This window comes from Medicago sativa, chromosome 3 (genome assembly GCF_051527215.1).
Source record: "Medicago sativa cultivar Bolivia chromosome 3, Bolivia_mono, whole genome shotgun sequence".
Taxonomy (NCBI): domain Eukaryota; kingdom Viridiplantae; phylum Streptophyta; class Magnoliopsida; order Fabales; family Fabaceae; genus Medicago; species Medicago sativa.
The window spans coordinates 69,870,360-69,896,477 of record NC_140751.1 but is presented as its reverse complement, the minus strand read 5'-3'; the positions used below and the strand labels follow the sequence as shown (position 1 = coordinate 69,896,477).

The window sequence follows — 26,118 nt, the reverse complement described above, 5'->3', positions numbered from 1 at the left end:
TAAAAATTTCATTAGTCACAAACCCAATGTAACTTGAAGGACAATCATCCCTGGGTTATACATGTACTCTAAAAATTCACAAATTCTTGCAGCGTAAAAAATATTGTTGATGATTTTTCCACTCTTTCATTCATTTTAAAAATAAAATAAAAAATAAAAAACCTTTAGCATATATTGATACAACAAACACCTTTGCCACGTAACTTTACCTTTTACCAAGTGATTCAAATGGTTAATTAGCTCCACCAAAAGACAAATCGTTCAGCAAAACCCATATTTAATTCTTGGGTGGAACAATTATTGGTCAGACTTTACTTATATCTCGGTTGAACTCTGGATTACTAGGGCCCATTCCCCCTGTGAATAGGAAGGTTATCAACAAAAAGAACAAGAAGAAATGTAAGGATCTTCCCATTGTTATCTCAACTTCAGTAAATCTGACTTACACTGTTGCTCTATCCCTTCGGCCTCCAACTATTCTAGCAAATCATGAGTTTACTAGAGTGACTCCTCCAATGTTATCAACCAATAAAGCTACACATATTGCCTTTGTTACATTTCTGTTGACACAACCAAACGAGAGTACAAGCTGACCAACAAATACTAACAAACTCAAAAATATATGAACAACTTTGCAATTGAATAGCTATTATTCATAGACAAGTGTCGCCACTAAAAGGTATACAATTGCCAACAAAAATTTCATCATGAAAATTAAAATAAGGAAGGAAAAGGTTTTGGAAAGCTACAAAGGCAAATATTTCAATTGTTTCCCCTAAAGAATGAAGTAATCTTCAATGAGTGAAGAGATTTTGCTGGTTGAGTCAACAACTTTGGTAAATGTAAAAAAAATTAATTCAAAGGCACCCTTCCAATGTGCTTTGAAACAACCAATAAAAAGGTGTAAATTATTATTTATTTAAACTCAGTTCTTGGATCATTTTGGAGTTAATATTCAAATATATTAATCTATTTTTCTACGTGGTATCAGAGCCTTCCTCAAAGTTCACTGGGTCACTTGCTATAATGTTTCCGCTATCGAACCACCTATCAATATTTATATCCACACATCATATGTTCACTCATATGGGCGTGAATAGGTGTGTTAAAGAGTCCTACATCGGATAAGATATGACCTGACAATGTGTTTATAAGTCAGGGCAATCCTCACCTCATAAATCAGTTTTGTGGTGTTGTGTTAGGCCCAACCATTGCAATTTTTAATATGATACAAGAATCTATCGATTAGGTCACCCACCATTTATATACACGTACCAAGTTCAATAGTGCTGGGTGTGAGGGGTGTATTGGGAAAAATTTGGATATATATGACTCTTAAGAATGACTTATAAGGGTTTAATATATTCAATACTTAGGCATATTTGCTAGTTTCTGCTGAAACATGACCTTAAAATTGATATAACTATTCAAAGATGGACTCGTACAGCTTATGACTGTTGTAACTGATAAGATTATTGCCTTTCATCAGCATGTGTTATGTTTTGGTTGCCTTTCATCAGCATCTATTATGTTTTTGTTAGGACGGTTGTTTAATTAATATATGGACTGTCGACTTCATAATTAATCACTTCGCCTTATCTCAACACTCGTGCTTGGTGGCTGTGGACCGTTAATACATTCCTAGCTAAGGGCTCGAATGCCATCTAGAAAGGCTTTGGTGCCCTCCAGAAGGGCTCCTGAGGCCTGGGCGCGCCCTCCTAGAGGCGTCGCCTCAACTAGCTATTAGAAGATTAATCTAGAGCTTAGTAAAAAGACTTAAGGCCCAGCTTGCTTGAGGCTTAAGTCACGCGAAAATAAGCCCACAAAGGGCTATAAATACACATCATAAGAGCATTCTCAAGGCATCACATAAACAGTCTAAACCCTTGATTCTATTATTGTACTCACCGTAAGTACAATATATGTTTTTCCAAGTAATCAAGGAAATTGCATATTAGACAATGAGGTAATTGATGAATGAAAATTTCAACAATTGAATCTCATTACCATTTCCTTATAATTTAAAGGAAAATGTGAACGAGTGCCCCCGAGGCACTCTTTAAGGGTTTTAAATAGAAACTTTTTATAAAAAATTATGTATTCAATGCATGGGAAATTGAACTATTTGACTTTTTGAAAGAATAATTTCCTAATTTAGTATGCTTAAAGAGTGTCCGGGGGCATTCCTTAACAAGACCCTTTAGAATAATTTCCTAATTTAAAAGAAGAGTACACTATATCTTTACATTATAATTTAGTACAAAACAACTCACTACAAGAACAAATTCGTTACAATGTTTTCCACTATAACTATTTCTAACTAATGTAGGAACCCGTGTCTTGCGTGGAGAGTTACTCAGAGTTCAACTTTTTTACATTTAAAAGAAAGTGACTCGCAGGTGCCTAAAACTCCAAAAGGTGAAGACACACACAGCACCAACAACCATCCTCACAAGATTGACAACAGTCTCCTTCTATTTTCTTCATCGAGAACATTACTTTAATTGACAACGCTAATTTATTATTTCCGTTGCTAAATTTTGTGGGTTATTTGCTACTAGAAATACAAGTGTTTCACTAGAAGGCACTACTAAGATCCATCAAGATGCAGATTCTCACAAAGCAATTGTATATGAAGTTATTGATGTTGATTGTCAAGAAGATTGAATGACTATGATAATTTCTAGTCTATTATCAAGCATTTACTCTCAATTTCAAGCAACAGGCTGAGACTTTTGTATCAAAGTATTATACAAATGACCAAATAATTTGCTATTCAACAAGAAAGTGTTCCACTAGAAGGCAATGCTATCCAACGCAAGAAGGAGACCCACTTGGGTTGGTCCGATGGTATTGGTTTGAAGTCTGGGAGCGTGCATCTCCTCAAAGTTTTATGTTCGATTCTCTGAAATGCAATTAGTTATTTTTAGCAGAGGACAGAGGCAAGCAGATACATGCCACATATGACGTGTCTTCAAAGTGGAAACATATAATAAACTCTCATTTAGGACAGTGGGTAATTACTTTTTTTAGTGACATATGACGAGGCTTCAAAGTTGAAACATATACTTTGTTCTTTATTATAAGTTCTTTGACAAATTTCACACATATTAAAAAAAGTTGATATTGTAGTTAATGCATGTGTTTATTTTGTGTGTGAATTTTAATGAATTATCTTTTGTTTGTATGTGTATTTAATTTGATTTTTCTTATTCCAATGTAAGTTAATAGTATTAAAGGTCTTGTTGACGAGTGCTCTGAAACACTCTTCAAGGATCCTAAATTTAAAAAATATTTTTTAGGAGACACTTTGACAGACCTGAATTCCCTGCTGTAACAGCAACACACAGTTTCACGCTGTGGTAAATCTCAGCCATAAAACATTGATTCAACGGCTCAGATTTGTTCTGCTAGTTTTCACACAGTTTGATCTCAACCACTTATTTATGATCGGACGGCTCACATGCCTTACAACATCCTACTGTTACAGCAGGAAATCGGCTTCCCACTTTGACTTACCCTTTATATTAGAAAGTTAAAAAACATCACATCAGCCGTTTGAAAAATACATGGAGTGGTTGCTGCTAACATTAGTTTTTAATAAAATAATAATAATAATAATAATAATAATAATAATAATAATAATACCATAGTCCCATTTACAGCAAACATGGGTGGTTGGCTTTAAAATCACTTAATTCAGCTATTCGTCGGTTTTCGTCTAATGATACTACCTCCGTCCCTCAATAGATGACATGTTTAACAATATATATTATTGACTTAACATACTTTGACCATATTTTTCTACTAATTCACAAAGATAAATAATATCATGTAAGATGTTGTTGGATTCGTCTCAATGAATATATTTAAAATATTAAATCTTACTTACTAAAGCTTGTCAGGTGAAGCTAACCTAACCCTAACCCTAAAGCTAGCATTTTCCCGCTCATTCTAAAGCATTTATGTCGACGCTTGACCACCTCACCTTTAATACACGCCATAAAGTCATTTCATTATAGGTTGTAGTAACTTCCATTTATAACACGATTGCATATTATTTTAATTTTTGAAATAGAATAACACACGATTGCTGTATTAATTGCCATCCCAAATTAGACCCGTGAATTACGTACAAAATTGTATATATTGATTAACATTAAAACCACACGGTTGAAAATTTCTTTTAAAAACAAAAGAGGCCACATGGTTGCATATTAAAAAAAACAGCACCTTTTGCATATTAAAAGAAAACCACACGGTTTGCATAATGGAGATTATATAATGGAAATAAAATAAGACACAATCAATTGTATATTGATTAGCATTAAAACCACACAGTTGAAAATTTCTTTTAAAAACAAAAGAGGCCACACGGTTGCTTATTAAAAAAAACAGCACCTTTTGCATATTAAAAGAAAACCACACGGTTTGCATAATGGAAATAAAATAACACCCAATCAATTGTACCACCATTTATAACACAATTTTTGTTTTTTTGAAAGGAACACGAATTAAATAAAATTACTGTTTAACTCAACGTATTTAACCCTAAAATTAACATAATTCTTGAGAAATTTTCCAACGTACCTAATTTTTCATTCATTTATCGTGTGCAATAATTCTTCCATCATAAGAAATATTTTAACTTTCACTAAAACACTTTTTCATTTGTAATTTTAGGTTATGGAATTACAGGTTTGACATTTACTGTCATGGAAATAAAATCTTTATGTAATCATATTAATGAGTCCGCGTCTTTTTATTCATTTTAAATAAATATTACACATTAAACCTGCAATCATTTGACCCTCACTTTCGGCAACTCAAATTAATCATATTGATTTGCTTTAGCTAAAATTAGAAGTTACAATTAATAAAAAATTAATTCTATTTTAATTGTGAAATTAAATTTAATGTAACAAATACTTATTCACATGAATTCCGAAAGATTTTAGGAGCAACTAATTTTTCATATGGTTAACGTTAAAAAGAAATATACCACAGTAAGAATTATTTTCTTGGCACTGTAACACAATTTTCTTTTTTTTTTTTTCCGAAAGGAACACAATTTAAATAGAATTAATTTTTAACTCAACGTATTTAATCCTAACATAATTCATGAGGAATTTTCCAACGTACCTAATTTTTCATTAATTTATTGTTTGAAATAATTCTCCCACCATAAGAAATATTTTGATTGCCACTATAACTTCCAATTTTAAAGGTGTGTATCGAAATATGTTTCCTGAAATCACGCACTCCAAATTCCCCTTCCAATGCGACACTGATACTACCACTATCAATTTTCAATGATTATACAAAGTCAACATTACAAATTCAGGAAACCTGTATTTATTGGCTGCTCCTAATTTTCCGTGATTTTTGCGAGTGATTTCCTATAAATAATAACTTCTGTTTCTGAATTCTCAATTGCAACATTTGCTTTTGTCTGCTGCAGCTATGGCCAACGCTTACACAAACCTTTTGGCTGTAACTGGTGGGAAAAGAGATCTCAAGATGAAAGTACGCGTTGCTCATGTATGGTGTATACCATCTAAGAAGGATCCTAACGACATGACGACTTTCATGAACATCCTCTTGGTTGATGACAAGGTTGGTTTTGTGTCTCCTTACATGTTTTATGAAACAACTCATGTATTGTGCACTTGGAAGGATTGACCAAAATTAAACTTCTTCATTGTTAATTATTTATGCCTGACAAATTTCCCTAGGTTGTGTACTTTCTATTATTTAACAGAATTAAAGTTCTTCTATTCCTATGATTCAAGGCTTGGAATGTATCATAAATTTTGCACTCTCTATGTTTTATGACTTATTTTTATAATTATTATGACTTATTCTGCTATGGTATAATATTGGCTTAGGTAATATTGTGAGTTTCTACATGAAAATAAGACCCGTGCGTCAGCACGGGTCATGGTTCTAGTTTCCATAATTTTTTTTAGTAGAGAATTGAATATATCAAAGATAAAACATATGCATTGGTACGTGTGTCGGAGTCAACTAGGTCATCTAATATGGGACGGAGGGAGAAATTCGCACAAACAAGCATTATCCTTTTTTTAAAAAAGTCAAATGTTACGAATTTCGTTGCATTGATTACACAACTTTTTATAAGGACTTACTATTAAAAGTGCTTAAAGAATGTTCCGGAGGCACTCATTAACATTTCCTTAGTATTAACTAGTGATATGTTTAAGAAAAAAATATAATAAATGAATCTAATCATTCCTATAGGAGCTATTGTCAATTTTTTTTTGTACAAGAGTTTATATTTAAGAAATACACCCTCCGGTCACTATTATAATCAAAACTTTACATTTTAAATTTATTCATTATATGATGTATGTGGTCTATAATAACCATATACATCATTAATTGAAAGAATTTAAAATGCAAAGTTTTGCTTATAATAATAATCGGATGGTGTAGATTTTTTTCTTCTAAAAGGAGCTTGTAACTAAGGACAAAGGGAGTATTAAAAACATGCAGGGCTGGCCTAAGGGCCAAGCCACCCAAGCAAGGGCTTTAGGCCTCAAGATTTTGGGTTTAAAAAAGGCCTCAAAATAAGTCAAGTTAGCTATAAATATATGACAAAATAAATGGAGTTAACAGTATTAATTAGTGGTATGTTTAAAGACTTATATTTAGGGACTAGATTTTTTTTCTAAGGGAGCTTATAATTAGGGGATAAGATCCTTTCAATTTGACAAAATAAATGGAAGATACAATTTGGAGAGAGATAAACACAAAAAATAGATAGTTGATCATACCCACTAAGTGGATCCCACCATCATTAATTACTTTATACTTTTTCAATTTTTGTGTGTGTCTTTATCTCTCCAAATGGAAGAAATGGAGAGGAACATAAATCGAGAGGATCTTCACTTTATAATTAAGTACTACCTCCGTCCCTAATTATAAGACCCTTTTGAGAAAAAAATTTGTTCCTTTTTATAAGACCCCATTGTTATTTCCAATTACATTAATTATTTCTTTACATACATGCCCCTATTTATTATACATCTTTTTCTTCAATCAACAATAAATAACATGTTGAAAACATAAACCAACCCTCTCTCTTAAAGGATAAAATTATAAAAACAATAGTAATTACAAACATATTTAATACAAATATCCACTATCTTAATTCCCGTTATTTTTTCAAAAGGGCCCTATAATTAGGGACGGAGGTAGTATTAAGGGAGTATTTAAAACATGTCTAATTAACCGTGCAATATCTGGATCCATGGTTAATTATTAAATTAACCTCGTGTCCCTCGCTTTTGAATTTAATAAGACAATTTGAGCATCCATGGACAAGGCAAAAACATTAATTTTGTTTATAAATTGATGCATGCAATAAATGAAGAAATGCAATACAAAGTTGAGCTCATAATTAACAAACAATAGTATATTGTAGCTGGTTCTTTCTTTTGATCAATCAATCAATGGCTAATGTTAGGCTTGCTTCTTTTGCTGTCTTCTTGCTTGCTGTATTCGGTATATATTTCAATTATCTTTCTCACCAATATATATCATTCTTGCATTTCTATTTATGTTTAATAGAAATTAACTATCATATGTGGCATGTATCCGCTTGCCTCTGGCCTCCGCTAATTAAAAAAAAAAAACTAAATTACCCACAAAATTTAGCAACGGAAATAATAAATTTCAGTTTTTTTTTCTCTATCTAAAGTTAGTAAATAATTTTAGGGTCCTGCTAACCGGTGCCCCGGGGCACTGGTTAAACATACCATAAAAGAGAATTATTACCATAAAAGAAAACTGTTTTTGACTTTATTATAAATTAATTACACAATTTCAATGCATTAACTACTATATAATTTCCTTTTTCATATCCTTAACCAGTGCCCCGGGGGTACCCGTTAGCATTTCCCATAATTTTGTTCTTATAATATAATAATGGTATGTGTATGTTGTTCAAACTTTAATTAGCTTTGTCATTTACAGTAATGTTCTCGATGAAGAAAATAGAAGGAGGAAAGTGTGGGGAGGCTTGCGACACGCAATTTAATTTTTGTGACGCTGGTGATGGCTGTCGTTGCTTTGTCACGGGTGTTTTGACTCAGCCTGGTTGGTGCGCCACACTTCTTTCTATTGAAAAGAAGGTTGAGGAACTACCTAACTTATGTTGGTCTCATGCTGAATGCATAAGAAAGGGTAGTGGGAATTATTGTGCTCATCTTCCTAATTCTGATATCAAATATGGCTTCTGTTTTGCCTCTATCTCTGAAGCAGAAGACGCATTCAAGATGGCATCTAGCTCGAAATTCAAAAAAGACTTCTTGAAGATGTATGTTTCTACTTAATATCGATATGTCAAAAAAAGCCTACCATGCTAGATATATATTATGCATCTATGTACTCCTTTAAATAAATAGGCTTCTTATGTGCATGGGTTTGCTTTTCATCAGCATGTCTTATGCTTTTGTTAGGGCTGTTGTTTAATTAATATATGTTTTTTCAAGTAATCAAGGAAATTGCACTATTATACAATGTCGAAGCACATAAAGAGAGCAATTAAACAATACCCAAACAAGAGAGAGGGCTTAGGCACAAGTTATGATAACCAAAAACAATATTTACATGTTTTGCCTTTAGCCACCTAAAAGTGAGTAGCTTTATTTGGTCCAAATGATGTTGAATTGATTCTTCTTTATGGTTGAAAATTTTGTTGTTTCTCTGTTTCCAAATTATCCATACACAAAAAAATCACATGACATGCAAAATAGAACTCCAAACTTTAGAACCATTGTGTTGTTTTCTTAACCAACAACGGCCACTACTCTTCCTTTCAAAAAGAACATAGAAATTATTTCAATTAATCAAAAAGAATTAATGTTCAACTTGTTTTTATTAATAATCAATACTAAATAAAATGTATATTTTATTTTTTTGGAGTTAACCATCCCGTTACCAGAGGAAATGGATCTAGTTCAGCCGAGAGGTAAAAAAAAGTATCAACAAGAATTGTTCTATTAGAAATCAAACTTGGATTCTCTCCTCATTTGACTAAGCTCGTTAACCACGTCACAACCACTTGGTTATTTATCCTATATTTTAAATTAACTAGTAGAAGATGGTGAATTTTCAAATGACTAGATACGACATTACATTTTAAGATATTCATACCACGTTTTTACAGCATGTCAAAATCTCTTATCTTCAAATTTTACAAACTTTAGGACGAGTTTAGTCGGCGATAAGAAAGTGTGGTTGCACATATTCTTGAGGCAAAATCATTTTGTCAACAAGTCCCACAATTTATTTTGGTGTTTGCAGTTATAAGTCTGGAATATTTGTATTTATATTTATTCAGTTTTTTTTATTGCATAATCACCTTTTATGTCTAAGACACAAAATAAGGAGAGATAGGACAAATAAAAAAAGAAGAGAGGTGTAGATTGGATGGAAAATCAGCTCTTGTATTCCATTTTAAAAATAATTGTGTAAAAAATCCCATGTTTATAATTAATACAATAAATCTAATTTTTCAAATCTTCTGTTTGTCGGTTCATTTCATGCTCATTCAAATAAAACTTCACAAGATTCCTTTGGTTGTTGATAAAGTTCCAAATCCTGCTGACACCGATGTCAATTAAAAGTGACAATTAAAAAGGAACAGATAGAATAATTGATACCGTCCGTTCTTTTTCTTACTCGATGACCACATCTCATTAACTCAACAAATTGGCATGAATGTTCATCATTCAGGCTGATTAAAATCTATATGTTTTCAATTTACACTTTCCTAGTTAAATTAGGCATGAGAAAACTTCACTATAAAGAAACATTTTGAAAACCACCGCCGCCGTATAACTACCGCCAGTGGCGTATCCAGGTCCCTGGAGCAGGGGGTGCAAATTTTTTAACTTATTAATGTTATAAATTTTAATATATATATATATTGACCTAGTTATTTCTCTCGCTATTTAATTAGTATGCATCGATGAGACATTGTATAAAAAATTTTGTTTTGAATAATATACATCATCTAATTTTAATTTTTTTTTTTAGAAATATACACCATCTAACTTATTTGCGAAGATTTTCTCAAAAAAAAAAAACTTATTTGCGAAGATATAACAAATATATTTGATTGGTGCCGTGGATAATTAATTATAAATGCAGCCCTATAACATGAATGGATGATAATTGTAGATGCAGGCCAAAGCCCTATAACATGAATTCTATACTCATGTTATTTTTTTTGGCTTTTAGTTGATAAAAATCTTCCAAATAATTAAATAAATAAAATAATAGTAACACTTTGAAAGTCAAAAACAGCGCGTCAGTATTCAGTATGCACGACACCAATTAATACAGAGCTGCGTGCATCACTCAGACAACAGGTGCAAAACAAAAATACCAGGGTGTGCAAGTAGCAATGATAGTAGAAAAACTGGTGCAAGTTTCAGAAATTCAGGGTGTGCAAGTGCACACCCTCAAAGCTAGCTAGCTCCGCCCCTGACTACCGCTGCTTCTGAACCACATTGTATCTCAAAATCCTTGTTCATTTAGCTCCAGACTCACAGAAGATATTCTTTGTATTGACTTTGCACGAAAGCTCGTTAGTGGTATAGAGCGAGATCCTAAGTTGTTTAACTTTTATTCGATCCTTTGTCATTTCTTCGGGTTGTTCAGTTGAAGTTTGCTCGTCATTGGAGTTTTAATTTTCTTCTATATTGGGGAGGTTTAGTTTTCTTCTATATTGGAGTTCTCTCTTTGTTGTTGGCACTTTGGTCGTGGTTTGTCTTGGAGGCATTAATTAATTTGATAGTAATGGCTCGTTAGAATCCTTTGTTTTCTTTGGAATTTCCTGATTTCTTTGTTACTGTTTGAGGTGTTCTAAGGGGGATTTGTCATCTGCACATTTTGTTCTTGCTCTATTTTTATCATCAGCGTACATCTTGTGTTATTTGATGCATTTTATTTTAATAAAAAGCTTCTTGTTGCCTATTAAAAAAAATATATCGTCATCATTAAATGGCCATTAATTTATGCTTTAACCACAAATGATCGTCTCTAAGCCTATTTCAAAACCATATGAAAACAAGAAAAGAAAACCTTGGCACAAACCCTAAACAACGTCTACAACATTCCGTTGAGTCAACTACTTCAACCTTGTGTTAAAGCTGATAGAATAGCAATTGTAATCTTTGAGGAAGATAATTTAACTACACCGCAGACATGCAAACACAATTTACTTGGCAGGTCATTTGGCCAAATTGTGCAACGCCGTTGAGAGTAGACGCCTTGCATGCCAAACTACTATATATCTACCTTATGGAAATCACTTGGAAATTGGGGACTCATTTTCTTTGGAGTTCTCATTTCCTTTGAAAATCACTTGCGAACCGACTACAACATTACATATTAAGATATTGATGTCACGTCGCCAATCTTTATATATATATATATATATATATATACATATATATATATATATATATATATATGAGAAGGGATCCATTGACTCCAAGAGTAAATCTAAAGACTTACTACAAATATTGACCCTTGATTTCACTATTATCTAATGGTTGTGATTGATTACTATTTGATCCTTAGTCTTAATTTTCATACTCATTCTTCTCAAACAACCCGACACCAATAATTAATGGTCATTAAAGAAGAATATTTTTTTTTTTGGTTACATTAAAGAAGAATATTTGATTCATACATAATCTCAAATAACATGAAAGCTCAAAAAAAAAAAAAAAACCTTGCATAGTCTCTAAAAAAAAAAAAAACTTGCATAGCATGATATTTTTTCTTTTGGGACAATCACAAGAATTTGTATAATTAGAAACATAAAATTCTTATGGTGATCGAGTGATTTTGCAAATTAAACATCTAAATCGTTTTGTAAAATTATGATTTAGATGTTATAGGTTTTTATTTTTGATACGTTTTTTTTCTCATCACCATGATAAGTTTTTAACCCAAAAAAAAAATGGTTTCACAAGAATTTAGGGATGTAATTCTGTGATACTTTTAGTCTTTTATGATTCATCCACCGCCTTCAACAAAAGATAATCCTCTATGATATATCCAAAGCCCTTCTTGAATTTTTTGGTTTAGATGATCTTTATGAATAAAAAATATTTTATTCCATTAACATCACACTGCTCACTCGATCATGAAAAAAAAATGTCAATTGGATTCAATAGAAAACAATGTTTGTTGAGATTATGCTAATAATGGTGGCATAAATTGCTTTGATATTTCCATTTTCTAGTTTAGCGGTGTAGTCTCAGCAAGGAGAAGGGAGTATAAAAGATTCACCATAAGAATTAGTACAATCAATCACAACCATAAATTACAATTAAAATCAAGGGTCAATATTTGGAGTAAGTTTTTAGACTTACTCTTGGAGTCAATGGATCCCTTATATATATATATATATGATAGAAGACACCTTTTATGAAGGTGTCTTTTATCAAGTTACTCTATGAGCATTTGCGAAAAGACACCAACTTAGTTTTATGAAGGTGTCTTTTAGCAAAGTTATAACTAAAAAGTAAAAATCACACCTTAAGGTGTGACTTGTTAAAAGACACCAACAAAGGGTGGTTTGTAACAAAACCCATATATATATGGGGCTGCTAAAAAACATGAAGGATTAAGTTAGCAACCCTACTCCCACTTGTTTTTTACTAAAAACTCCTCCATGTCATTAATAAACTGTATTTTAATGAATAGACATTACTGTAATTTTGCCTTTTAAATATATTTTTTGAAACAATGTTCTTTCTTGACGTAACGGCATGCCGGTTCTAAAACCCTAAAGCCAACTGTAAATGCAAATGAAGCTAACGATCCAAAAAAGCATAAAAGGCACATGGCAAACACAAATACAGTGAGGTGAACGGAGAACACGTAGACAGGGGTGTTTTTTTGGGTGACAAATATTTTTGTTTTTATGAAATTTACAAAACTATCCTCAACTAAAAATTGGTTTGAATAGTTTAAAAGGGTTTTTAGTAAAAGAAAGGTGGGAGTAGGCTTGCTAACTTACTCCTTCATTTTTTTAGGTGGGAGTAAGTTAGCAGCCCCCTATGTGTGTGTGTGTGTGTGTGTCTCTCTCTCTCTCTCTCTCTCTCTCTCTCTCTCTCTATATATATATATATTTTTGGATTGGATTTTTCTCTTTACAAAAATGTCATCAATTTTAAATACAAATAACACATGTAATAAATAGATAAGAATAATATTAACATTAAAAAAATGTAACAAACATGATATTATATATATATGTCTGGTGTTTTCCTTTATCATTTATAAGCAATTAACCTCGTGTCCCTCGCTTTTGAATTTAATAAGGCAATATTTCAGGATCCATGGATTAGACAAAAACATAAATATTCATGATTAGTTTGATTTGTTATAACTTGAAAGAAACAAACATTTATATTTTTAGTTTTAATCCAAATCAAAATTTCATAAAAAAAAACATAGTTAATAATTTTCAAATGTTAGCGAAATAAAAATAGCGGAAAGACAGATACTTGAGTGCCCATCTTTCCGCTAGTGTCCATAATATTTATTTATTTATGTATTAGCTTATTTTTTGTGAATTTAAATCACGAGTTATTGTAGTGGTAATCGATCCTTTTCCAGAGTTTGTGTTTGTCTACCCTTAGTTATAGATGAGCATATATAAGATTTTTTTTGAGCGGACCATATATAAGTTTTTTTGAGGGGACGATTTTGAAGATTTTTCTTTCTTTTTTTTTATTTTTCCGAGGGAGACCAATTGTTTTTTATTTTTTTTAATTTTTAATTTTAATTTTTTTTTAATTTTTAATTTTATTTTTTTATAAGCAATTAAACTCGTGTCCCACGCTTCTGAATTTAACAAAGCAATATTTCAGGATCCATGAATTAGACAAAAACATAAACTTTGTCTATAAATTGATGCAAGAAATGAATCAATGCAATTCAAAGGGTAAACAAATCAATGGCTTATGTTGATCAAAACAGTTTGAAAATAGTATATTGTAGATTAACGTAAGCTTAACAAACAATAGTATATTGTAGCTGCTTCTTTCTTTTGATCAACCAATCAATGGCTTATGTTAAGTTAGCTCCTTTTGCTGTCTTCTTGCTTGCCACACTCTGTATGTATTTCAATCATCTTTCTCACCAATATATACCATGCATTAAATTCTATTTATATTTCAGAAATCATGAGAAATTAATTAGAATCTAGTCAACTATAGTGGTCGTCTACTAAATTACTCCTAATTACCCACCGTCCTAAATATTATTAGTTTTCTTGTTTTGTAAAATTTTGTTTATTAAATTACCCACCGTCCTAATTAATTAGAATCCTTGTGAATGGAAGTCCGACGGAAGAAATAGATATTAAAAGGGGTTTAAAGCAAGGCGATCCGTTGGCTCCTTTCCTTTTTCTTGTGGTGGCGGAAGGTTTTAGTGGGCTTATGGATAATGCGGTGAATCAGAATCTTTTTAAGGGGTTTGAGGTGAAGAGAGGTGGTACGGTGATTTCGCACCTTCAATATGCGGATGATACCTTGTGTATTGGAGAGGCTTCGGTGGAGAACCTTTGGACTATTAAGGCGTTGCTAAGGGGGTTTGAGATGGTGTCGGGTTTAAAGGTTAATTTCCATAAAAGTTGTCTCATTGGTGTGAATGTTTCGCCGGATTTCTTGAGGATGGCGTCGACTTTCCTGAATTGTAAGGTGGGTTTCATTCCTTTCATGTATTTGGGTTTACCGGTGGGTGCAAATGCGCGGAAGTTGTCGACATGGGAACCGGTGTTGAAGAGGATTAGTGCTAAGCTTAATTCTTGGGGGAATAAATACATTAGTTTAGGAGGTCGTATTGTCCTTCTAAACTCGGTGTTAAATTCGATTCCCATTTTCTATCTATCATTCTTCAAGATGCCGATCAAGGTGGTGAAAAAGATGGAAGGTATTCAAAGGAGGTTTCTATGGGGAGGCGTCGGGGATAATAAGAAAGTTTGTTGGGTTAAGTGGAGGAATGTTTGTCAACCAAAAAGTAAAGGGGGGCTCGGAGTGAGAGATATCAAGTTGGTTAATATTAGCCTCCTTGCTAAATGGAAATGGAGGCTTATTGATGATGTTCCGGCTTTGTGGAAAGAGGTCCTTGAGGATAAATATGGCCCTTGTGTGAGTCTCCGAAGTAGGTTGGTGGGTGAGGCTTGGCCTTCCTATGCGTCGCGTTGGTGGAAAGATTTGATGGGGTTGGAAGATCAAGGGGGGCGGTGGTTTTTTAATGAGTTGGAGAGAAAGGTAGGAGGTGGAACCAATACATTCTTTTGGAAGGACCCGTGGGTGACTAATGTTCCTTTAAGGGAGGTCTACCCGCGCCTTTATTCCTTAGTGGATTCTCAAGATGGTGTGGTGAGTGATTTTTTTGAGAGGAATGAGGAGGGGGGTTTGTGGAGGTTGGGTTGGCGGCGTGAGTTGTTTGAGTGGGCAAAAGAGCTTTTATGCTCTCTCTTGGAGAGATTGAATGGGTTTGTGAGGAGGGATGGTGTTGATAGGTGGGTGTGGAAACCGGGTTTAGATGGGGTTTTCTCCGTAAAGTCTTGCTTCTCTCTTCTTCAAGATCAAAGACTTCCGGTTGGTACTTTGTCTTATGAAGAGGAGTTGATTTTTCGTGAGAATTGGAGGAGTAAGGCACCCGGAAAAGTGTTGGCGTTCTCGTGGACTTTGTTACTTGATCGTATTCCGACCAAGGTTAATCTCGCGAAGAGACGGCTTCTAGGGGAGGATGATCCCAAGCGGTGTGTTTTTTGTGATATTGAAGTTGAATCGGCGGTCCATCTTTTCCTACATTGTGATATGGCTTCGAAAGTTTGGCGGGAGGTCATGAGGTGGTTGGGTTTTAATTTTATCATTCCTCCTAATCTTTTCATTCATGCTCTTTGTTGGTCTAGAGAGGTGTGTTCTAAGAAGCTTAGAAGGGGAGCGTGGTTGATTTGGCATGCGGTGGTTTGGGTCGTTTGGAAGACTAGAAATAATCGGATTTTCAATAATAAGATTATTGGAGTGGATGAGTTGGTGGAGCAAATTAAAGTGTTGTCATGGCAATGGAGCTTGTCCCGTTTGAAAATCGCTACATGTTTGTTCTATGAATGGCGTTGGAATCCTTGCTTTTGTCTTGGTGGTTGACCCGGGGTTGTTTTTTGGTGGAGTTTTGTGTGTTAATTGGGGGGCGGCATTTGTTTTAAGGGGCACTGATTCGGCTGGTGCAACAGTGTTTTCTGCTGTTAGAAGTCAGGGCTGTTTCTGTGGCAGCAGTGTGTGGTGCAGGCAGCAGTATTCGCTGTCTTCTCCCTTCTTAGGCGTGGCTGTGTCCTTGTTTTGGTAGGGGGCAGAAGCTGTTTTGTCTGTGGCCTGTTTTGCTGGTCTAGTAGCAGTGTTTTTTGGCGGTTTAGCGAGCCTTGGTATGCGCTAGGCTGCTGGTGTTTTTTGGTGGGTTTGCTAGTTGGTTAGGGTGGTTTATTGGTGTTGACGCAGGGGTATGCTAATGTGTCGTCATAGGTATATCCTTGCGTCATTACCCTTTGGGGTTGTTTCTCTTGTTTTTGGGTGGTTTTTAAAGGGGTTTTAGTTCGAGCCTGGTGATTGAATGGCAACCGATTTCCCCTTAGTTGTATTTTTTTCTCCACCCGAGCTTCTTAGTGCTCCTCGCACGGGCTCGTCGGTTAATAAAATTTGGCCGTTTCAAAAAAAAAAATATTACGCCTCACTTGTTTTTTAAGTGTTGTTTTGGAATAGCAACATTAAACTAAAGAAGTGGATTTTTGGACATTTTTTTTATATAATCCACTCATTTTAATCCACTAATAAAATTATTTTTTTTGCACACGCTTTCTCTTTCTAATAAATATAATGTGTTATCTTTCTTTTGTAACAAACAAATTTTAGTTCCTGTCCTTTTCTCTAACAAATTTTTATTTTTTTGCACACATTATATTTCTCTCTCATAACAAACAATTGTCAACTGTTTCTCCCTCTTCTCCTTTTTGTAGGTCTTACACTTTTTCTTCGTATTGAACATTCATGAAGTCTTTTATTTTTACTATCATACTTGTTTTTTTTATTTTGCTTTTGAAGTTTTTAACAATGCTATTCATCTTATTTTTAGAATTTCACCTCTTCATTAAACCATTATTATAGATAACGAAAAACAAACTTTGTTTGAAAAAACAAACTTGAGTTTTTCAAATAGATAATATTTATTAGGTTTATAAAAAAAATAGAGTAATTGAAAAAGATTATAATTGGCAAATTATACCCTTAAAATAACAAAACGACAATTAAATAGAAACACTAAATCTATAGTCAAATGCCATTTAAAAAGAAACGAAGGGAGTATATGTTTCAACTTTGAAGCCAACGTCATGTGTTGCATGTATATGCTTGCTTGTCTCTTTTTGGTCAAGTAGTATAATGGTTAGTATTCACCCACAAAATTTAAGTGAGTGAAAATATGAAATCATTTTCACTAAATTTAGCGACGGAAGTAATAAATTTCAGTTTTTTTTTTTTTTTTTTCTATTTAAAATTGGTCACTAATTTTATTCTTAAAATAATGATATGTTTATCTTGTTCAAACTCTAATTAGCTTTATCATTTATAGTGATATTCCCAATGAAAGTAGAAGCATATTGTGAACCAGCTATTTGCTACGGTAGTGAAGGATTTTACTGTAGTGGGGCCGATTGTTTCTGCGACGTCCCTCCTCCGCTATGGCCTGTAGTGCCTGATTTTGGTGCCTGTCATCAAAAGTATTCATCTACAGAGCTTAAGAAGAAGGTTCAGAAACATCCTTATTTATGTTGGTCTCATGCTGAATGCACAGAAAAGGGCAGTGGGAATTATTGTGCTCGTTTTCCTAATCTCCAATCTGGCTTGTGTTTTCCCTCTGTCTCTGAAGCAGAAAACCTAATCAAGATGGCATCTAGCACGAAATTCAAAAAAGACTTCTTGAAGATGTCTGTTCCTGCTTAATATCGATATGTTAAAAAAAAAAAAGCCTGCCATGCATCTATATACTACTTTAAACAAATAGTCTTTGTTTCCGACTAAATAACTAGGTATCTTAATATCCATCCAAATTTCAATAATGATGTATGTGCATGGTTTTGGCTATTTAAGATATGGTGTTACTTTGTAAGTAATATCGTTTTCTAATTTTCATATGTATAATATATAGTTGGAGATTTGTATTTTGTTTTCATGACTTTGTGTTTTTGGTTGCCTTTCATCAGCTCGTGCTATGCTTTTGTTAGGCCCGTTGTTTAATTAATACTTCCTCCGGTCACTATTATAAGCAAAAGTTGACTTTTTAGGTTCATTCAATAAATGATGTATGTGGTATATATAGACTACATACATCATTTATAGAATAAATTTAAAAAGTGAACTTTTGCTTATAATAGTGACCGGAGAGAGTATATGTTTTCTCAAAATCAAGGAAATTGCACAACAAGATCAAAGGTGTTTTTGTTCGTTCGATCAGTACGATTGCAACTGCAAACACCAAGTCTCAGATTCATTAGAAGAAATTTAAGGTGATTTAGAATCTTTAAGAAGAGAAATTCCAATAACATATTTCATATTGCTACTGTCACTATTATAAGATCTAGAAGAACAACCCATATAGATTCATAAGTTTAATCCTATTGCTGGAAATTTCATTCAAGAACAAGCCATGAATTTTTTTAGAGACATAATCGATTTAAATGGGTATTGAAATTAAGGCATGATCCACAATCAGAATTTTCATGGAAGATCATCGGCTGTATAGAATTGACCATGGAAGACTATTGTTAATCTCAAGGAAAATGTATTTGTTGAATAAATCACTTTGCGATTAAAATCCTTGGCACCACAAAAAAAAAATCTTGGCGCAATCCCTAAAAAACGTCTACAACATTCCCTTGAATCAACTACTTCAAACTTGTTTTAAATATGACAGAGTCACGATTGTAATCTCTGAGGAAAGATTATTTAACCGCACTCGAGACATGCCGACACAATTTACATGGCACGGTCATTTGACCGGATGGTGCAACACCATTGAGGATAGATGCCTTATACGCAAAACCACTATCAACCACATAGAAGTTTGTGTTTTTTCTACCCTAAGTTATAGATAAGCAGATATAGAAGTTTTTCTTTGAGAGGGGGACCAATTATTTTTTATGCTTTTTTTTTCTTCAGCAATTAACCTCGTGTCCATTGCTTCTGAATTTTTTTATTTATTTTTTTGATAAGCAATTAGCTTTTATTTTGTCTATAAATTGTTGAATGCTAGAAATGAACTAGTGCAATTGAAAGTTGAGCTCATAATTAACAACAATAGTATATTGTAGCTGGTTCTTTCTTTTGATTGAACAATGACTTCTGTTTAGCTAGCTCCTTTTGCTGTCTTCTTGCTTGCCGCATTCTGTATGTATTTCAATTATCTTTCTCACCAATATATACCATGCATGAGAAATTATATTTTAGATGTCATGAGAAATTTATCGGAATCTACTCCAAATTATTAATCATCCGCTGTCCTAAAGTATATATTTCAACTTTGAAGCCACGTCATATGTCTATAGTTGCCGTCTACTAAATTATTATTACCCACTGTCTTAAACGTTAATTTATTAAAGGACCATGCTAACTTATGTCTTTATAGAGCACATATTAAGAATTTCATAAATGATAAATATTTATTACTACAAAACATTCTTTTTCAATCTCTAAAAGAACAAATTGAAATGATTTTTTAGACAAAATTTTCAATTTAGATTCCTTAACATGTACTCTAAGAACACAAATTAACATTTTTCTTTATTAAATACTCCATCCGTTACACAATATAAGGAAAATTTAACATTCTATGTTGTAACAAAATACTCCATAAGCAAAAGCTAACTTTTACATTATATTAAATGATAAAATACTGAAAATACCCTTTATTTAATTTAATTAGTTATATTAATTGAAACAAGTTTCCATAAGTGATTGGAATATGTGAGAGAACAAAGAGCTCAAAAGGCCACATACTTTAAAATGATGACTTACCTTATCCTTTACGTATCTTGCACTGATACCTGCTCGATACTTTCTGATACGTATCAGGAGATTTTTTTTTAAACAATAATTCGATACTTTTTAGATACATATGGGATACGAGGGATAGGCGGTGGAAAACCGATATGTGCAGGCTATCTGATGTTTCTATTATATTTGATATATATTTAATTGACTAAGTAATGATGTTTTCTATTTAGGATATATCATATATGTAATTGACTAATTGTCGCTTTCTTTATTATCAATATTACTTATATTTATTTTCTATTGATGCCGCCGTCTGTTTTGTGTCTCTTTGTTTGTTTGAGAACGATACTATTGTTGATTGTTGTGTGAAGGCAATTTCATTGTTGTGCCTTATCGTTTTTCTATGTCTATTTGGTCTATGTTTTGCGTCAATTTTTTTGCTTTTGAGTTTTAGTCCATATTTTGTATTTTGAGTTTTAATATGTAGTTTAAATTTAATTTTTTATTGAAGTATCCCAGCCGTATTGTATCTTGAATTTTAAAATTTTCCCGTATCGACATATCAGTGTCGTATCGTATCATGTATATGGACTTCATAGACAAAGAGTCATGTTACTTTTTCGTTGAAAAGTGGCCGCTAAACAAATTTTAGTGTGGGTTGGTGAATAATAAATGTGGATGACTATTTTTATATGAGGGGTAATTTAGGTACTATATAGTTGATAATAAATGTGGACAATCAATTTTCTTAAAAAGTGTGAAATTGTTGATTTTGTTTATAAGTCATCCTAATTTGTGCTTTGCTTTAAAGGCACAAGTCAAGAATTTTAAAAGAAAATGAAAAATAAATTTTGCATTAAAAAAATAAACTTTTAAACTTTTTTCTTAAAAAAAAAAACTTTTAAACTTTTAAAATGTTAAATGCACAATTTCTAATACTACTCCCTCCGTTCCTTTTTAAGTGTCACTTTTGGAGAATTTTTTTGTTCCTATTTAAGTGTCACTTTACACAGTTCAATGCAACATTAAATGTTATTTTACTAATATTACCCTTATTTATTATTGTGGAGAGAGAAATATATGTAATGAGATATTAAATAAATAAGGTTATTATAGTAAAAATAGAAATTATTGTATCAAAAGTAGCAACATTTATTGATTGTCTTGGTTTGTGTACAATGTCAAAATGTGACAATTAAAAAGGAACGGAGGTAGTATATTTTTATATTTAGTTTTGTTAACATGTGCCCTTAATGATAAAAGTTAGCTTTTCCCTTGTTTAGGGAGTATTAAATATATGTTTCAACTTTGAAGCCACATCATATGTGTCACTGAAAAACAAAAATTAGTTAGGGAAATTTAGTGAGTGAAAACATGAAATCTCTCTCTAATTTGGTCATTAAATTTCGCGAGAATAAAATTGGTGAGCGATTTTATTTTTTCTGTCACTAATTCATGTTGCTAGTTTTGTTTTTTCTAGTTTATAATATGCAGATACTTTATAGGAAGTCAGATTTTCTCTACACATATACGAAGGTAATAGAGGAAGTCATATTTTTCTTAGGATCTTTTCTTTGACACAGTTAAGTAAAACTTCAGAGCCCTTGCTCCGATGTCAACTGAAGGTAAGAAAAACACCAAAAGTGAAAGGTTTGAATTATGTTTGATGCGTTTTGAAACCTCTTTTAAAACACAGATAAACGATAGCGGAAAATAAAAAAAATACGGAAAAGTGACAATATAAAGAGTTTATCTCGGTTCACCCTGCACTTCTATTTGAACACTGTAATCAAATTCTGATTACAACAACACTAAGACAACATTGTCCTAGATTTCCTTGCCTCAACTTAGAAGACTTCCTAATCTCAATCTAAAGATATACAACAAGTTGTCTACAAAAAAGATTTAGCGACGGAATGTGTATGTTGTTCACAGTGATATTCCCAATGAAGAAAGTAGAAGCAGATAAATGTGGCGCTTATTGCCATTACCCTGAACTTTACTGTAGTGGCGATTGTGACTGCGAACTCGTTTATCCATTTCCTTCGCCTCCTGCATTTAAATATGTTACTCCTCATTCATCTGCAGAGCTTAAGAAGAAGGTAGAGGAACAACCTAAGTTATGTTGGTCTCATGCTGAATGCACAGAAAAGGGTAGTGGGAATTATTGTGCTCGTTTTCCTAATCTCAAATATGGCTTGTGTTTTGCCTCTATCTCTGAAGCAGTAAACACATTCAAGATGGCCTCTAGCTTGAAATTCGAAAAAGACTTCTTGAAGATGTCTCTTCCTGCTTAATATCGATATTATGCATTTATGTACTACTTTAAATAATTGGGTTTCTTAATATCCATCCAAATTTCAATAATGATGTATGTTCATGGTTTGTTTGCCTTTCATCAGCATATCTTATGCTTTTGTTAGGCCTGTTGTTTAATTAATATATGGTTTTTCTGTTGAAGTTGGTTTTGAAGTTATTTGTAGTTTGTTATTTGTCCTACATTGCTCAGGTTCTTGGGTTGTTGAGTGTATAAATATGCTTGAGTATATAAGTTGAGCTAGCTTTTGGGATGGCATCCAAGCCTATTTAACATTTTCAAGTAATCAAGAAAATGGTACAATTATACAATGAGGTAAATTGATGAATCAAAATTGGCATAAATAGGTCTTTCGTCCCTGCAAATATAGGTCATTTGAATTTTCGTCCATGAAGTTACTAATTCTTCCATTTTGTCATTGCAAATATTAATCTCATTACCATTTCATTATAATTCAACAGAAGAGTACAAGATATCAAAAGAAGAGTACAAGATATCAATTGTGGGGTTTGTTGTAATATTTAAAGCATAGCTTTGTTACTCTCTATGCTTATGGAAGATCATCAAATCCGCAGTTAATTAAGGTAAAGCAATTTTTTTGACTAAGTTGTCCTTATTGTAATATGAATTTGGTGGAAGGACTAATTAGTGTATGTTTGCTGAGATATAAATAAATACGAATATAGTTGAAAACGTATAAATTAATACTATCTCAATATTAAAAAATGGGAAATAATTTGAGACGAAAATATTCTAAACATGACCCTGCAATGCAGTATGTGAAAAATATTCAGCATGGATGACAAAATGGGGGATGCTGAGTTTGAGATCTATAGCCGTATAAACAGCTGACTATTATGATTATGAAGATATGAAGCTATTGTTGAAAAGGCAAAAACACCTTTCTTCCTTGATACGTATACAAGTGAAAAAACACATGAGAAGAATCTATGCAATATGCAATAATCTTATCTGTCACAACAATAAAGTTGTACTCACCAAATAGGTAAATAGAACAGATTTTATGTCTAAATTATACAATGGAAACAGCTACAATAACATTTCCCATTCTTTCGTTTTTATTTGATTAGTGCATTTCACATTCTTTTCACTTACTACTAATAGCTAACAAGCACATTGTATTTCCATTAAAGAGTAAAAGTAGCTGGCATATTATATAAAGACTAGAACAACTCAAAGTCTAGTTTATGGACTATAAGTCATTGACAAGCCAACATGCAAAGGGCATTTCAACATATTGATCTATTTGTTTATTTTTTCTTTAACACCAAAATTTAATAAAAACCAAATCTCGACCCAAGACGAATAGGGACCGGTAAGACAGAAACTTATACATAGTAAAAAGTGTTGTATATAGGCGGAACATCCAAAATAAAATTCAAACACCATACATCATAAACACCGATAAAAATAAACCCCGCCGAAGGCTACCACAAATACCAATAAAAACAAACCTCCAAACCCAAAGCCAACACCAAAACTCAAACAAACCCCCACAAACCGATAGAAACCAAAAACATGAACCAAAGCCTCCAAACTCCATCGTGAATGACTATAGAAACAAAATCCAAATACCCATCGTCCGTTAGTCACACCAAACCCCTTCAAAAAACCATCACAACCGGCAAAACCCCTAACTGCAACACCTCACCTTATCATCACCACAACCGAGTCCAATTAAAACGCTGAAAATTAGTTGTTCCAGCACTCCTTCACATGCCACCACCAATCAACCAAAAGTTTGTTGGAGAAGAGGCCAAAACAAGCGTAAAAAACTTGAGTCAAGAGAACTGACTCCCGATTTCGAATCAAAAGCGATCGGCCCACCAGACTCCAGAAACAAATCAATAGAGCACCCCTCAATTCCTAAACCACTAGAGCAGACACCTTAACCAACCCAAGAACTTGAAACTAGACACTAACTTCTGATCTCGAAGCAAAAGCGATCGGCTCACCAAAATCTATATAACAAATCACTAAGATAGTCAGCTGATGGATGGAACAGTGACACAAACATAATCAACACTAAAACAACCCAAATCGAACCACCCAAATCAAGTCACAAACCAACAAAAAAACAACCCAAAAATGACACGAGTAAGGGACGACGGAGATAGACCCAAATCTAAGGTCACCACAAGCTCAATGTGGAAACAAGCAAAAAAATCCCCAAAAAATTCAAAAACACCCACATAATTAAAGTGAGCAAAATCACACCATCACCACCACCACATAACCAAACGCATCAAAATCCGCTTCTCACCATCCGCGTCAAAACTACCACGTGTGTACATATTGAACTATTTGTAAATTGTAAGTTATGTAAACAAGTAAAAAGAACAAGGCAACAGGGCATTTCAAAATATTGAACTTAAGTATTGCCTACAAAGAACAAGGAATTATTATCATCTCTCAAAGAAAGTATGTACTTGATATTTTTATAGGAACATGCAAACTTGGATGCAAATCTACAAGTGTTTCGATTGAGCAAAATCACAAGATAAGTTTTGAGGAGGAAAGTGCCTAAGTTGACACACTGCGGTATTAAAGACTAGTGTGAAAGTTGATTTATTTGGCACACACTAGGCCAAATTTGGCATATGCGGTGAGTGTGTTTAAACAATTCATAATTAATTTGTCTCTTGTTTAAAAACTCTAAAATTTCATGGTGAATATTCTTATGATGTTCTAGAATGCCTACAAAATTAGGGAACAAATTTAACCCATGAGTATACACTTACTCGGAACAATTGCAATTTTACACATTTTGGTTGAAAAATAAAAATAAATCGAAACATCTTCGAAATGATATGAAACTTTGCAGATCCTTTTAATGTATTTTTATAGATGTCTCTGCAAACAATAAACTCAAAATTCAATTTCTAGGTTGAGATTTCCATTGTATTCTTTTTTGAGTTTGTGTCGCCTTCAAAATTCATAATTTATTCTTCCCTAGTTGAAAAATTCTACTCTCTCCGTTTCAAAATGAGTGTCGTAATCGATGTTGATCACCTATTTCTTCCCTTCACAATCACTACATGTTGGTTGATTTGCCTCACAACGATCATTTTTCTTATTTAATCTTGAGATGTTATCGTCCAAATAATTGATCTTCAAAGATAGAATATATTTTTCGTACTGCAACGTAAAAATCTCTTCTATGTCATAGAGGTGTAACCTGTCTACTAACATGTATATCATAGCTGCAAAACTTGGACAAACTTTTTAGCAGCAAAGTACAATGAGATAAACATGAAAGACATAAACCAATTTTTTTTAATAAACAAAAATATAAATGACATAAATCCTAAATAAAAACAAAATTGCCAAATTGAAATGATTCAACAGTCCCCGACAACGGCGCCAAAAACTTGATAGACAATTTGGCAAGTGTACCAAAAACTATCGTAGTAATAAAATTAGTTCGTATCCACGAGGACTGTGTTAATCTCAATTTAACAATAAAGTAAATATTTAGGATTCGGTTACAAAATATGACTTTTATAGATTTGATTTGATTGCATAAAATTAAATAACATAAAATAAAGATTCAGTTAGAAAATATAGATTTGGTTAGAAAATATGAAGAGAGATGAGATCAGATCTTTCGAATCATCTATGTTCCCCTAATTGGTATGCTGCACCTATTCTTATGAATGATTTTCTAGTTCCACG

General features: G+C 32.8%; 1 protein-coding gene and 1 long non-coding RNA gene across 2 annotated transcripts in view; both read left to right on the top strand.

The window, feature by feature from the left end:
- The window catches only part of LOC146939666 (uncharacterized), a 39,437-nt gene extending 21,215 nt beyond the window's left edge, over positions 1-18,222 (top strand). The window contains exon 2 of the long non-coding RNA XR_015031745.1: positions 18,143-18,222. This is a non-coding gene — a long non-coding RNA (uncharacterized LOC146939666). The remainder of the gene's footprint in view (positions 1-18,142) is intronic.
- LOC146939667 (albumin-1-like) lies at positions 13,817-18,095 on the top strand. Its single transcript, XM_085753225.1, has 2 exons — positions 13,817-14,168; positions 17,686-18,095. Exons 1-2 carry the CDS (start codon positions 14,117-14,119, stop codon positions 18,054-18,056), a joined length of 423 nt encoding a protein of 140 aa, XP_085609351.1. The 5' UTR covers positions 13,817-14,116; the 3' UTR covers positions 18,057-18,095.
- Positions 18,223-26,118: the final 7,896 nt, after the last annotated feature.

Excerpts from the sequence above, each read along its gene's own strand:
- LOC146939667 (XM_085753225.1), top strand. The coding sequence starts at position 14,117 with ATGGCTTATGTTAAGTTAGCTCCTTTTGCTGTCTTCTTGCTTGCCACA. Across the intron at positions 14,169-17,685 it reads CTTCTTGCTTGCCACACTCT|TGATATTCCCAATGAAAGTA; the intron begins GTATGTATTTCA and ends TATCATTTATAG.